This window comes from Benincasa hispida, chromosome 4, assembly GCF_027475165.1.
Source record: "Benincasa hispida cultivar pf3 chromosome 4, pf3_genome.v1.1, whole genome shotgun sequence".
In the NCBI taxonomy this organism is placed as follows: Eukaryota; Viridiplantae; Streptophyta; class Magnoliopsida; order Cucurbitales; family Cucurbitaceae; genus Benincasa; species Benincasa hispida.
The window spans coordinates 20794819-20809661 of record NC_143481.1 but is presented as its reverse complement, the minus strand read 5'-3'; the positions used below and the strand labels follow the sequence as shown (position 1 = coordinate 20809661).

Sequence of the window (14843 nt, the reverse complement as noted above, 5' to 3'; positions counted from 1 at the left end):
GCCGTGTTTACTCTTGATTTTTCATAAGCATCTTAAAATTATGTAGAAATCTTATGGAATTTCATATTAATATTAGGACATAGAAAGGTGTGATGGTAACTTAAAATGAAAAATTGTAGATCATCACCACACTATTGTAAGTCTCAATTTGTCTAAAATTTTGAAGAAACATATTGGATTGTTTTGTAATGTTTATCAAAATTTAAGTCATATTGTAATTTTTAAAAATATAATGGTATTATTGGATAATTAGTTGGACTGCACACAAATATGTGAAGGCCATCAAACACCTAAATATTTTTTTCCTTTCATGGAGGTCATGACTCACAAATATAGGGGCTATGTTATGCTCATAATTTTTCACGTTCAGTATTAGAAAAATTATATATAAATAACAGAACGAGCACCGAGAGTATTTAGGGTACTCTTATTTTGGGCCATTAACTGAATTTAAGTTTAGGGTACTTTTATTCATGGATTGGGTTAGATTGAAAGACTTCAGATTGTAAATTTTTTCAACCCAAATAACCTTTATTAAAAAATGAACTCAACCCCAACCCAACCATAAAATATTTGGGTTGAGTTGGTTTAGGTTAATCGGATATTTCTTTAAAATTTTATTCTAAAAAGAATCAAACGTAAATATATAAAAGTCTAATTTAATTATTTTCATATATTGAACTAAGATTAACAACTCAATTTCAATTTATATAGTGATAATTTCCTTTCTAAAATGTAAAAAACTACTTCTAAGAGTTGTTAAAGAATAAATTATTCAAAAAATATTTGAATTAAATAAAATTAAAATCAATATGTATAAATAATTGTGTTATAAATAAAAAATATATATATTTTAAAGTTAATAATAAATTTGGATTGATTCGAGTTAATTTGAATTATATTAGGTGAATTCATAGATCAATCCAACTCATAAAATTTTCATTTATTTCAACCAAATTCAATCCAAATGAGTTGATAACCCAACCCAAACCACACGAATTGGGTTGCTATCAGATTGTTTGAATTATCATATTAATTTAAAACAGTGTAACAATATTGGACCAATTACATAAAAATTTTGAAATATGGTATAATCGCAAATTTTGAATAACAAACTCAGAGAATAAATACTTAAAATGCAAAAAGTCCATTAAAAATATGATGATTTATTTTCTTCGCACGCTTTTTTCAATTTTTTTTTTTTTTTACCTACAGAGAGGCTTTTCTCAAAAATAGCTTCCAAATTTAAAAAGATAGATTCATTCACATACACATTTGAATCTCCGTCACTTTAAACTCACCACGAATTCAAATACATCAAAATTAGGAAAGATTTATGAATAAAATCTCAAAATTCAAAATACATTCATAAAATTTCCACACCAAATCATTGTGCTCTTTTTCACTACTACACTACACTGCCACTCCTTTTTGGCAGCCTCTCTAACACGCAAAGATTTTGAAGTGGGGAAAGAGAACTAAAATGGGAAAACAGGGTTTGGTTAGGCTTTTTTTATAACTAATATATTCCCCCACCCCCCCACCCAAAAAAAAAAAAGGACAAACTAAACTAAACATGAGGATGAGTAAAAAGATCAGTAGATCCAGATGCGAAGTACTTCCCCCTCCAAAATGTCTTGCAGCAAAATTGTAGCAGAGCCGACCATAAAGAAACAAGCTTTTCAAGCTTCAAGTAGGCTCAAACCTTTTGAGCTTTGTCTGGGCGACCTCGATGGTTGTCATGCCCCCTCGACCGACCGTGCTTTCCACCTCGATTGAATTTACCGCCCCTATAGAAATACCGAGCAGCAGAAAACCATAGGAAGATTTAATTGAAAGAGACCAAGAGGAACATCCAGTGATAATAATGGAATCAAACAACACTAGTAGTTTAAGATCTGTTCAATAACCATTTTATTTTCTGTTTTTTTAAATAATATATTAAAAAACCCTTATAAACACCACTCAAACTATTCTTGCTTTTACTACATACTTCTTAAAATTGTGTTTGAAATTCAGCTACGAATTCAAATGTGTGTTTTTAAAGAAGGTACATACAAAAACTTGTGAGAAAACAGAAAAGCAAAACAAAATGGTTATTTACAAAGCAAACCTTCCACGGTGTCCCTTAAAGTCGCGATGATGCTTCTCTTGGTTGCTGCGGAGTAGACTCCAATACTCCTTCTCAGCCTCACCTGAAATCAAATGAATTTAACCAAAATTGCCAAACGGATATAATTTCAGTTTCATCCAGTACGATGTTAATTACTAATCCAAAAGCATCCTCTCCCTCCAAGTCAATTACTAATCCAAAAGTAAAACAAAATGGTTATCAATGAACAAGGAATTGACCATACCAACGTTTAATGACTTTAGTTCTGTTTTAAAGAAGCAAAAGTTATAGGCAGATCATGAAACAATATAAACGGGAAAAAAGATGCAACAATTCCGAAGAGTGGAGTTGATAAAATTCGGGTTCCATCCAAGTTTATTATACAAAATAATTTTTGAAGAAACTATGCCAATTGATATTGATGATAGGTCTTTTGGCACAATCAAGATTAACAATAGAAAGACACCATGGCCAGCACCTATTAGCATTACTTTACTCATTGCTCAAAGAACAGTGAAAATTTTGAAAATTTTGTATGATACCTGACACTGGTTCTAAAGTGGCTATAAAATTCTTCACAGCCAGTCCCCCTTGGTCAGCTAGTAATGCAGTAGCACGAGCTTTCTGGGCAGCTTCAGGCTCCTCAAACCTGATATAGCCTGATTCGTCTCCAATCTTGAAATCAATGAACTTTGACAATCCCAACCAAAGAAGAGATAAGGGGGAAAAAAAAAATACACAGATGTGTCAGAATGAATAAAGCTTTATATGAGAACTGAAAACAGAAAAGTGAAACAAACAACAAAAGCACAAATATAGGCAAAGTGATTATTTGAAAAAGCTACATAACGATGGAACACAAGAATCACCCCCCCCCCCCCCCCAAAAAAAAAAAAAAAAAACACCCACCCACACATACGAAAAACTACTGGATAAAGTAGAGAACCAAAAAAAAAATAAAACAAATATTTTTTAAACGTTATGTTGAGTACAGTATATGAGGAAGACCCTATGAGATACCTTGACACTCCCAAACTTCTGAAAAACAGCCTTCAAATCCTCACGTGAAACCACATTCATATTGTTCTTGGATTTAGCAGCTGGGGGTTTTTCTTCAGCCTCTTCATGTTCGTCAATGGGATCATCCTTACACTGTTCTACTTCAGGTCTTTCTTCATTGCCCGAGTCATTTTTCTCTTCAGCCTCTCCATTCTTATCATCAGCACTTTTCATAATTTCTTCATCTTTACTCATATTTGCCTCCTCCACTCTTATCGTCAGCACTATTTTATCAGATTTCTCAGAGTCATTCTCAGAGTCATTATTTGCTTCATCTGTTTTGCATTCAGTGTTATCAGCAGCAGCATCTACACCATGAGATCCATTTTCCTCAGCAGAACTTACAGTGTTATCAGCAGCGTCTACACCATGAGATCCATTTTCCTCAGCAGAACTTACAGATGACATGCTTTTCAATGTAAAGGCGACAATTAAGCCTTTAGGGTAGCTGCAATGATAATGCATAAGATCATGTGATGTGAAAGAGGAGAAGTGTATGGCTAAGAATACAAGCCTGTACTACATACCTTGATTCAGGGGAACTATTATTGCGGTTTGCACCCGAGGTTGAGCGTGAACTTTCAAACTTCTCCGTCTCTTTTGTTCTCTCCTCATCAAAATCCCTCCTGAAATGGAAATAATCTTTACAAACGCAGTTGACTGATATGTCATCTTATCAAAAAAGCTTGGGTAATCAATAAGCTTTTCATATAGATACCGATTAGTATAACGATTTTTTTTAAATACCATCACAATTCACCAGGGAAAAAAAGAAAAAAAAAAAAATAAAGCCTCAAGGCTTGCACCTTTTGAGAAGATATAAAGGATCAGACACACTTTAATGACGGCTGGAAGAATAAATATAGAATAACCAACTATTTTTCATAATACAGAAATAAACTAACGGATATATCCAAAACATATGATGGAATCTGGTTTAGCCAGCCTATAATGGTTTTACCAATAAGCCTTTCAAAAAGGTTAGAAGAAGAAATCAAAAAGTATGCAAATCCTATTGATGATTGTTTACAGCATTTAGAATGGCCTTTTAAGTCTTCAAACTAATCTGAATTTAAGATTGCAACAACTTATGTATTGTAATTATAATTCTTACAATTTATGCATGGTTTTAAAGTTTCGACTATTGCTTCTTATTTAAATTGAGTTTGTGACTGATACACCTGGAGGTTCACCATTCGATTTAGAAGCAAAAGGAATGTAGATGCATTTCAAAACATACATACTTTGGTTTCAATTCTAACTTGGCACCAGCATAAACCAAGCTTTCCTTCAAAACTTTTTCTGCATCTTCCTCAGTAGAAAATTCTACCAAGGCAGTTCCACAGAATACCCGCTTATCTGCAACATGACGGGGCAGCCTCACGCTGTTGACCTGAAAATCAGTAGGAAAGTTCTAACATTTGACAATATAAATCAGGAAAAGGTATATCAAAGGGTAGTGATAATAACCAAGGTTGTTAACTCATGAAACGGAAGGAGTGTCGAAATCAAAATTTAGTGTATCGAGTATCACAACATATCGTCTACCATAAGATTCAACTTGATAAATAATATTGAAATATAAATATAAATAGTTAAAGTCTAAATTTGATACAAAAACATAAAACAAAATTAAACTATTATAAAGGAATATGATGGACATGCATATAATGTACTGTGAGAAGGAGAAAACATTTGAAAAAGAAAAATAAAAACAAAAAAGTTGTAAATATATAGTCCTCCCGAAAGATGATCCACCTAATTAATTTTGATTTTAAATTACATTTTTCAAATCGTCACCTTATCTTTTCCATTTCCCCATAGTTTTTTTTTTATTTCCTTCTCTTGTGCCTGTTCACTTCCCAGGCTTTCAGAATTGGTTTTTCATTTTCTTCCCTTTTTTTTCTTGTTTCTTTGCCAGCCGTTGTGGCCATCGCCAACACAAAACCACCTTCTCCTTCGACTAACTGCAGATAATGGTATTTTTATTTTTAAATGCTTTTTTCAATTTCTTGAATCAGAAATTGGGAAATTGCATTTAACTACGTTTTTACAGTGCAGCACCCTTTTTTTATAAGAACTTTCATTTAGACTAACAGAACAGGATTTCGAGTACTTGATGTGTAATGCAAAATAAAATAACTAAAAGATCAGTTTACAGTCTGACGATCAATGAAAATGGGAAGAATCAAGGTACTGCATTTCACAATTTAAAATTTCCACAATTTGGGAGGAATCGAAGAATTGCATTTCACAAGTTCAAACTTCCACAATTGTTTACGAAATTGTTCAGAAGAGAAAACTTCTACAAATTTATTCAAAAGAGCTTATAGCCAAGGTGGGAAGTAGAGGGGAAAAAAAACTTGAAGGTCTTTAGGTTGCACGTTCATGCCCAGAACAGAATCCGCTGCTTGAGCTGCTTCATGGTAATCTTAGCTAATACTAACGGCATTCTGAAGCCAATAATGAAACAATAGCATTTGCATGTAAAATTATACCAACAAGGATATTGGGAATAAAATATAGAAATTAACATCAATGAAAAAGAAAATCTACCTTTGCAACTCGATCAAAGAAAGCATGAACATCTTCAAGCTTGACATCATATGGGAATGGTGATGCAGCTACGGTTCTATCATCCAATTGTTCTATCAACTCCTCAGGCTTTGGGAGTTCAGTAGCTCTACCAACCTTCTTCCCTGGACCATGCAAACCCAAATTCAATATAATAATATTATAGTCCAGAACAATTCGTAAATTGGAATCAGATACAAAAGTTAATTGTAGAGCAAGAGCTATCCTGAAATTCTGAACAATGAGGTATTTTGATAAATTCATAAGCATTATGATATATCTAAGGATTCTACCATTCTGCATCTTCAATGTAAGCAGTTAACATGAGAACTTATGACATTCGATATTTTAATTTATTAATTTGCTAGACTTTCACGATTTTTTCAGGACAAATGATGTCAACATTTAGACCAACCTTTTCACAAAATTTAAACCTTAACTTTCACTCCTACTTAGTCGTTTTCTTCTTCTTTCATGAAATTGTGTAATGCAACAATAGCAATAACAAATAACGAATATAGTAATAAAGATACATTAATGGGTAGAAATGGGTTGGTTTTCCATAACTCCAAACTCTGCATTTCATGCTACACAATAACAAATAAAAATTCCACAACTACTCAGCACCAAGATAAATAACGAATTACATCACTAGTATGCGAAAGAACTGACCATCTTCAGAAACTTTAACAGTCGAAGAGCTTCTTAGAGTTTCACCAACCGCCTTGATAATATCTTCTGGAATCTCATCTGGTCTAGTCTCGTGTTTCAATTCGAGATGGCTTCTCATCCGAGAAAACGTACAGATTAAAGACAAATTGACCACTGTAATTGCACAGTTAAGATCAACGAAAGACTTTCGAAAAGTATCCAAACACAATAATACTAATCCAAATTAGATTTTAAACCAAAAACAAAACCCGAAATGGGAATAGGCAATACTTAAAGAGACCATCAATCTTGAAAGCAAATTAAACATAACCAAAAAGGAAAAGCGTTATAAACACGTATGATCAGAAAGTGAAGGATACTTCCATCAGGGCTTTCGTTAATATTTTTCATAAGAAAACAATCTCTAGGAAGATTACTGTCACTGAAATAGAACTCGACCTGCAGAAGAAACATCAAACCGATGAACAATTAGAAATTATCGACTAGAGCATGAAATGAAGATAGATTTTAAACGCATTTGACCTGACGAATCACTTTCTTTGCCATTTCTTGGTCGAGAGAAGGCGTCTCCATGATCGGAAGAAAGTTTGAGACGGAGAAAAAACGCGGGCGGGAAGAAGAAGAAGCAGAGAGTAGGGTTTCGATTTCGAGTACTGAGTTTTCTATTGTATTTAAAGCTCTTATATTATTGATAAGAGAAAAAACCGGGTTCGGTTTATTCCCCACGATCCGGCCCACGTTGGCATAACAACCAACGTGCCGTTGAAACGGCCACGATTGAAAACAGGTATTGCCGTATTGCAGAGTGACCTTGGAACAAACTAACTGACCCCTCCGGATTAAATTTACACTTTGCGATTTATTTGATACTTTTTAAAAAAAACAAAGGAAAAAGTGAGAGAGAGAATCTATAATTTTTTTTTAAATTAAATAATAAAATTTCTGAATTTCTGACCTACTATTAGTGGATGATACTTTTTATAAACTGTGTCGAGAGTCGATTGATATTTTTTTAAAAATAATAAGAACAAAAAGATCACAAGATCTTATCTTTGGACAATCGTGAGAGCAAAAACTCAAGATAAGGGCTATGGAGAAGATCCAGACGACTATCCATGGCAGCTTTGAGTAGGACAACGTGTAAGGTCATTGTAACGACGTGGTAGGAGCGAAAGAACTTCTCCACGACAACGCTAACAACCTGAGTTAATAATGATATTCACCTCAAGATCAATTATCGCATAGTTCAACAAATTAATCACCTCTAAACAACCATACTCCATAACCATTTGTCCATGTACTAACGGAAGAGTATTAGCCAATCCTTCTAAAATAGTCAAAGTTTCTTAATCTTCACCTCGTATGGATGAGAGATAGCCATCATACTCGCCTGTCCAACCACATCATATTCGCCTGTCAAACCAACCCAAACCATTATTAATTTTTTGTACTTATCAAGCTTAGTTGTGTAGGAGGCTTTTTTTTTTTTTTTTTGCCAGTACTCGTGTGGTTTGAAACAATTCTATTTGCTTTTTTTTTTTAATCGGTAGATTTATTTAGCCTAAATTGATGGAAGAAAAAAAAAGTTATGGTAAAAAATGATACAACATGTCAATTGGGCTACTTATAAGAATGGCAAATTAGATTTCAAAAACTAAGTCCGTAGCACAAACATTTGGGTTTTACAAAAATGACAAAAGCTAAGTTCCAAAGACGCTTAAGTTTCCTACTTTTAGAGTTTCATTTTACCATAGTAAACTTTACACTTTTCATCTTCCCAACTTTCTACCATTTTGTCTTCTTCCCAAACTTTTCATCATTTTTTCTTTCAAACTTTATAAATCATTCCCAAACTTTTACATCAATCTATTGTCCATCTCCATCAAATACTTCAAAAAGAAGAAACCAAGAAACAAATAAAGAGGGCAAAGAATGATGAAAGCAATGAAGCACAAAATATTTTCTAACTTAATTTTAAAATATGTACTGTTGATATACTATGATTAAAATATAATATTGATATATAGTTGATATACTTTGCAGTGATACTCTAATTTATGTAGCTGATACACACTTGACTAACATATTATTGATATACTTTATAATAATACACGCGTTAATATTGTTGATATATTTGAACTAATATATAGTTGATATACTTTATAATGATACATTCATGTATATATACTACGAATACTGATTATACTTTTTATATTCTTTATATGATTTATAATGTTGATATACTTGATATACAACTAGTTTACTCAAATTAAATTGTAATGATATTTTATCAAACAAATTTCCATAATCACAATCCAATCACCAGAAACTAGATGGAAAAAAGAGAGAGAGAGAAAAAGCTAAATAAACCAACCAAAGAAAAGAGAGAGAAACGCGTGTGAAAAAAAATTGTTGTATATTATCGATATACTTAAAAGTTGATTAATATGTGATATACTGCATGCTAATATACTATTATCATTTTTTAAAGTTAATTAATATTTATTGATATACATTTGATGTTCCATTGATATGTTTAAAAGTTTATTGATATGTGGATATAGATTGCTGATATACATAGAACGTTGATTGATGCTAGATGTACTATTGATCATACACATATGTCTTAACTTCAAGTATTTTTACTACTTGAACGTCTGACACACTCATGTCATATGTAGTATATCATACTTATAAAATGAAACACGGTTGTTTTACTTCAAAATAAATTATTAATTGATTATTGATTATTATTAAATATATTGTCAGTACACTCATTCTTACTTCAATATTTATTGATTGATGTATGAAATGCTCATGTCCTATATCTAATATACTACAAATCCACTTTGAGTATCATGCTTATAAAATGAAACAGGCATGATTTACTTATATACTCTCTCTTATATATATCAATTATGTGACTGATACACTCTTACATTATGATACTCAATATATAAACTTACTTGTACGCTTTTGATATTGTATACATGCATCAACTTATTGATACAGTTTGGTTATAACACATGTAAAAGTTTATTTGGTTAGTTTAGTTAGGATATCAATCATGAAAATGTAATCGGAATAAACAAACCATTATTCCTACTTTACTCCTCTTTTCTCACTTTGAACATGCAGAAGCAAGAACACAATGAGAAAGATGAAATCTTACCTCTTTCAAGGAATTTGAAAAATAAGAGAAGAAGAAGAAAGAAGTAAAACATCAAAATCTATAGTGGTTCAACATACTAGATGGCTACATCCACTCTCAAAAGCAGCCATGGAAGCCTTCAGTCAAGGTTATCTTTAAGATCTATTACATAAAAATACAAAGTCCGCAAGGATTTTCCTTTTTTCCTCGAGAACTCTCACACTCACACTAAGTACATGCTTTTCAGAAAATACAAAATTAATCACACAAAACAGAAAATTTAACAAACTTTTGTTTTGAGTACATAATTCCTGAACGTGAGCCACTTTTCTGAATAACCAAAATTTCTCAGTATCCTCCACCACCTCCAACAAGATCGTCTCTCTCCACTTCGTCTGAACGAAAACGGAGGACAAATGAGCAAATTGTTGTTTCGTCGTGAGCAGTTTGAGGGCTACAGAGAGAACAATCATTCCAACCGCCACATTTATCGGAACAAAATCACTGACTCTTAACGTCGTCGGCTTGCTCTGCTGTCATTGGTGATCGAATCCAAGAAATTGGTTGTCGGTGCATAAGATTTCATCCTCGGCGATAGTGGACGATGCTAGAGTTGAAGCTGGTGGGATTAGATTTTGGAGATATTCTGACTATGTTGACTGTCGAAAAATGTCACTAATTGAAGAATCCTTGCGTGGGCAATGAAGAAAGCGAACATGATGAAGAAATCAAACGGAAAATTTTAAAACACGGGAGAAAAAAAGAAGAAGAGTGTTGAAACTGCTATGGGGACGGTTGAAGAAGAAGAGGTTCTGGGAATTATCTCTAGTCCTTTGGACTTCTTTTCTTCTTTTGTAATAATAAATGCCTACCGCCCTATTTCTTTTATACAAAGTTTGCCCTAGTTTGTTACAATATTGATAATACAAGGAATGAGAATAATACACATGGCACTACATGATAGGTGAATAGCCAATTCTTAACGACTCACCTCCCTCTTCTTCCACCTTTGCTTTCCCTTTTTCATTTCTAATTTCTACTCTAACATCCCCCTAATTGGAGGGTACTTCAAGTACTCCTAGTTTGGCTCATAAGATATAGAAGTGTGTGTTGTTGAGTGGCTTTGTGAGGCAGTCAGCAAGTTGGTCGGCCGATAGCACATAGCGAATATTGATGTTACCTTTTAGAACATGGTCTCTGATGAAGTGAAGATCAATTTCGATATGTTTGGTTCTAGAGTGAAACACCGGATTGGCAGCTAAGGCTCATACTCCTAGATTGTCATACCACATGGTCGGTCGAGTGTTTGACTGTAATCCCATCTCACATAGTAGTTGTTGAAGCCAGAGGACCTTAGAAGTGCTTTATATTCAGATTCGGTACTCGACCTTGCTACTACTGCTTGCTTCCTCGAGGACCATGAGATGATGTTATTTCCTACAAATGTACAGTAGGTAGTCACTGATTTCCTTTCATCAAGATTGGATGCCCAGTCAGCATCCGAGTAGGCAAATATATGTAGATTCGGGCTTGGTTGAAAGTAGAGCCCATAATGTTTTGTGCCACTGATATATCTAAGTACTCTTTTAGCTGCCTGCCAATGGATATCAGTTGGAGTTTGAAGAAACTGACTTAGTTGGTTGACAGCAGAGGTGATGTCCGACCGTGTATGCGTTAAGTACTGAAGGACTTCGATAATGCTGCGATATATAAATGCTTCAGAGAGGGGCTGTCCATCAGCTTTTGACAGTTTCGTGCCTTGGACAGTTGGCGAGAGCACCGGTTTCACATCAGACATATGAAGTTTGTGTAGTAAGTCATCTACATATTTTGACTGGTTTATCAGTAGGCATGAGTCAAGATAATGTACTTGGATTCCCAGAAAATATCGAAGTTGGCCCAAATCTTTAAGTGCAAATTGTATGTCAGGTGTCTGTATGAGTTGTTCTGTGAGTTTAGTGTTGTTACCTGTGACAATGACATCATTAACATAGACAAAGAGGTATATGATAGAGCCTTCCTCGTGATAGATGAACAGAGATGTATCAGATCTTGACTGATAGAATCCCCATTTCGTGAGAACTGAGCTGAGGGTTGTATTCCAGGCTCATGGTGCTTGTTTCAGACCATAAATTGTTTTTTCCAACTTGCAGACGTGATTTGGGTAATGAGTGCTGACATACCCAGGTGGTTGACTCATATATACTTCCTCCGTTAGTCTTCCATTTAAGAATGCATTGTTGAAGTCAAGTTGCCTCAGTGTCCATCCGTGTGACATAGCAACACTGATGACTACTCGGATTGTTGAGGGCTTCACCACTGGGTTGAAGGTTTCAAAGAAGTCGACTCCATGATGCTGATGAAAGCCCTTTGCTACTAGTCGGGCCATATACCGCTGCATTGTGCCATCCATGTTCCTCTTGAGTCGAAATATCCATTTGTTCCCAACAATATTTTGAGATGGAGATGGAAGAACCAGTGTCTAGGTCTTATTTCTCATTAGCGCCGTGTATTCTTCATCCATCGCCTTTTTCCATTGAGGGGTCGCAAGTGCTGCTGTAATTCTTGTGGGCTCTATTTGAGACCAATCTGTGGCTTTGCTCGTTATCCAGACTTTTGGTTTAAAGATGCCAGCTTTTGCTCGGGTGATCATTGGATGAGTCAGAGTAGGTGGGGGGTGGGTGGAGATGGTGGGCTGTGGTGGGTTGTGGTGGGCTGGGAGAGGTTGAGGCAGTAGTAGTATGTGATATGTGTGGTAGAGTTGGACTGATGTGTCCTTCAGACATGGTTTGAGGCAGGGTCTTTGATGGCCTTTAGTGAGATGCATATCGTGGTGAGGATATCTGGTTTGTGGAGTGTAAGGTATGGTCTGGTTGGTAGGCTGGCTTTGCTTGAGGGAGGGACAGTGACTGAGGCAGGGTATTGAGTATTGGTTAAAGGTTCGGGATTAGTGACACATTGAAGGGAGTAGGTGTGGGAGGGGTTGTTGCCTGGACGATCGTGTTGGACGATGGAATGTCCACAATCGATGGATTGTAGGATCTAAAGGCAACACTAGGGGGGTGAATAGGGTTGACTACCAATTTTTTTTTAAAATAATTTTATCTTCAAACAGTACTCAATAAAATTAACTCACTAATTTGATTAAAGAAAATTTATGCAAGACAAAACTTATATCATGTAAGCTATGATAACTTCAAATTTAAAGACAATTTAATCAATGATAAATTTAAATAACACACTAAAAATTAAATCATGCAATTTAGAAAGATTAAAAAAATAACTAAGACAAGAAGCAAAAAAATTTGAAAACAAGAAATAAAAGAGAGAGGGGAAGAGAAAACACCGGGAATTATAGTGGTTCGACAAATTGCCTACTCCACTCTCCAAGACTCCTTCTTGGGTATTTCACTAAGTGATCCTCTTGCAGGTGAGGACCAAACCGACACACGACCCTCTTTTTCCTAAGCTAAAGAGAAACCCAAGATCCTTTTTACTGGTTCAGGATCAAACCAATTTCTTTTTCTCACAACCCAAGGTGTACCCACACCTTAATACAATTCCCAAAAATTAAAAGAAAACCTCACAATATTACCTCTTGAAGGCTAAATACACAAGTTGAGCACTCAGAAAAAAAAACTCACAAAAATAACTTTAGGCCAATTTAGGAGCAAGGAGGACAAGAATTTGAGAGTAGAGAAAATTGAGAGCTTAAGACTTGATAACTTTTGGTGTGTCCATGAAGAGTAAAATCAAGTCAACAATAAATTTTGGTCATTGGATATGATTGCAAATGAAGGTGGAGATTGAATAAAAATAGAAAAGGAAAGGATTTGAAAAGGAATTTTGAAAGATTGGAATTATTGAGATTTGGAGAATTTGAAGAATTTGAAGGATGAAAATTTAGGAAGGAAATCAAATTTGAAAAGGCTGAAATTTGATGAGAATTTGAAGAAAATTGGATCAGGAAATTAAAGAAAAATAAGAAAATAAAAATGAAAATAAAAAATAACCGGATGATTGAGCACCACGTGCACAGGGAAGGAGATTGAGCGTCACGCTTCATTCTGTGAAGAAACCGCCACTTTTCATTATCTCATTTGTCCACGGTCGCCACGTCACTGCCACATCATGTGCCACGCCATCGCCACGCCAGCAAAAATGACCAGTTGGAGCGTCACATCATCCTCCACATCAGCTTCCACATCATCAATATTGATCGTTTGTGTGCCACATCAACCGCCACGTCGGATGCAATGTCAGCAAGGTGCCACGTGTCACTGTCACATTGGATTTCCTCTCCAATCTTCTTTTGCTTATAACTTTCTCGTTTGAACTCCGATTTGAGCGATTCAAATTGTGTTGGAATCATCTTTCCGAGCTCTACATGATAGTGACTCTGAAATACTAAAAATTTTAGTACAAAAAATCTGAGTTTGTTATCATCAAAATACTTGGTTTGATTGAAGCCCTAAAGCTAACATGACTTACTGCGATCGTTTTGTCTTTGGCCTTCGCAATCGGTCTACACGATGAGGATTGGGCAATCACTTTGTCTTTTGTCTGTGCGATCGTTCTATACGATGGACGCTGAACGATCGTATTGTCTATCAGCTAGACGATCGTTCTAAACGATGGAAATTGAATGACCGCATTATCTGTCGTCTGGACGATCGTTCTGAACGATGGGCACTGAACGATCGTATTGTCTATCATATGGGCAATCGTTCTAAATGATGGGGACTAAACGATCGCATTATCTGTCGTCTGGGCGATCGTGCTAAACGATGAAGGCTGAGCGATCGCATTATCTGTTGTCTGGCCGATCGTTCTCAACGATCGTGTTGTCTCAGCGATCGAGGTGCTTTTGTATGGTCTGTCATCTGGGCGATCATGCTAAATGATGGTTGTTTAACGATCATTGGACCTGTCATCTGGGCGATCGTGGTGCATGACTGTGTTACAAATGGAAATTCCCTTTCATCAAACTTAACATGTCTGCTTGTATAAATACGGCCTGATGGACTGAGGCATCTGTACCCTTTGTGATACGAGCTGGGACTAATATACACACATTTCTCCGTGTGTAATTGGAAATTTTTACTGTGATATAGCCGTAGATATGGGTAACAGGCACACCCGAATGTCCTGAGATTAAGAAAATCAAGGTTAGAACCAAACATTATGGTGACAGGTGATTTACCTTGCAATACTGTGGTAGGCATACCATCAATAAGATAAGCAGCTGTTGAGAACGCCTCCCACAAAAAAGAC

General features: G+C 35.2%; 1 protein-coding gene across 1 annotated transcript; it reads right to left on the bottom strand.

Moving 5' to 3' along the window:
* Nucleotides 1-1268: 1268 nt before the first annotated feature.
* On the bottom strand, nucleotides 1269-7098 carry LA1 (La protein 1). The gene is made up of 10 exons (XM_039030524.2): nucleotides 6941-7098; nucleotides 6778-6856; nucleotides 6419-6571; nucleotides 5729-5871; nucleotides 4417-4565; nucleotides 3700-3798; nucleotides 3134-3620; nucleotides 2656-2803; nucleotides 2114-2195; nucleotides 1269-1790 (listed from the first exon to the last, which is right to left on the bottom strand). The coding sequence occupies exons 1-10, from the start codon at nucleotides 6989-6991 to the stop codon at nucleotides 1700-1702; spliced, it is 1482 nt and encodes a 493-aa protein (XP_038886452.1). The 5' UTR covers nucleotides 6992-7098; the 3' UTR covers nucleotides 1269-1699.
* Nucleotides 7099-14843: the final 7745 nt, after the last annotated feature.

Excerpts from the sequence above, each read along its gene's own strand:
- LA1 (XM_039030524.2), bottom strand. The coding sequence starts at position 6,991 with ATGGAGACGCCTTCTCTCGACCAAGAAATGGCAAAGAAAGTGATTCGT. Across the intron at positions 6,857-6,940 it reads CAAAGAAAGTGATTCGTCAG|GTCGAGTTCTATTTCAGTGA; the intron begins GTCAAATGCGTT and ends TTTCTTCTGCAG. Across the intron at positions 4,566-5,728 it reads TCTTTGATCGAGTTGCAAAG|GTCAACAGCGTGAGGCTGCC; the intron begins GTAGATTTTCTT and ends ACTGATTTTCAG.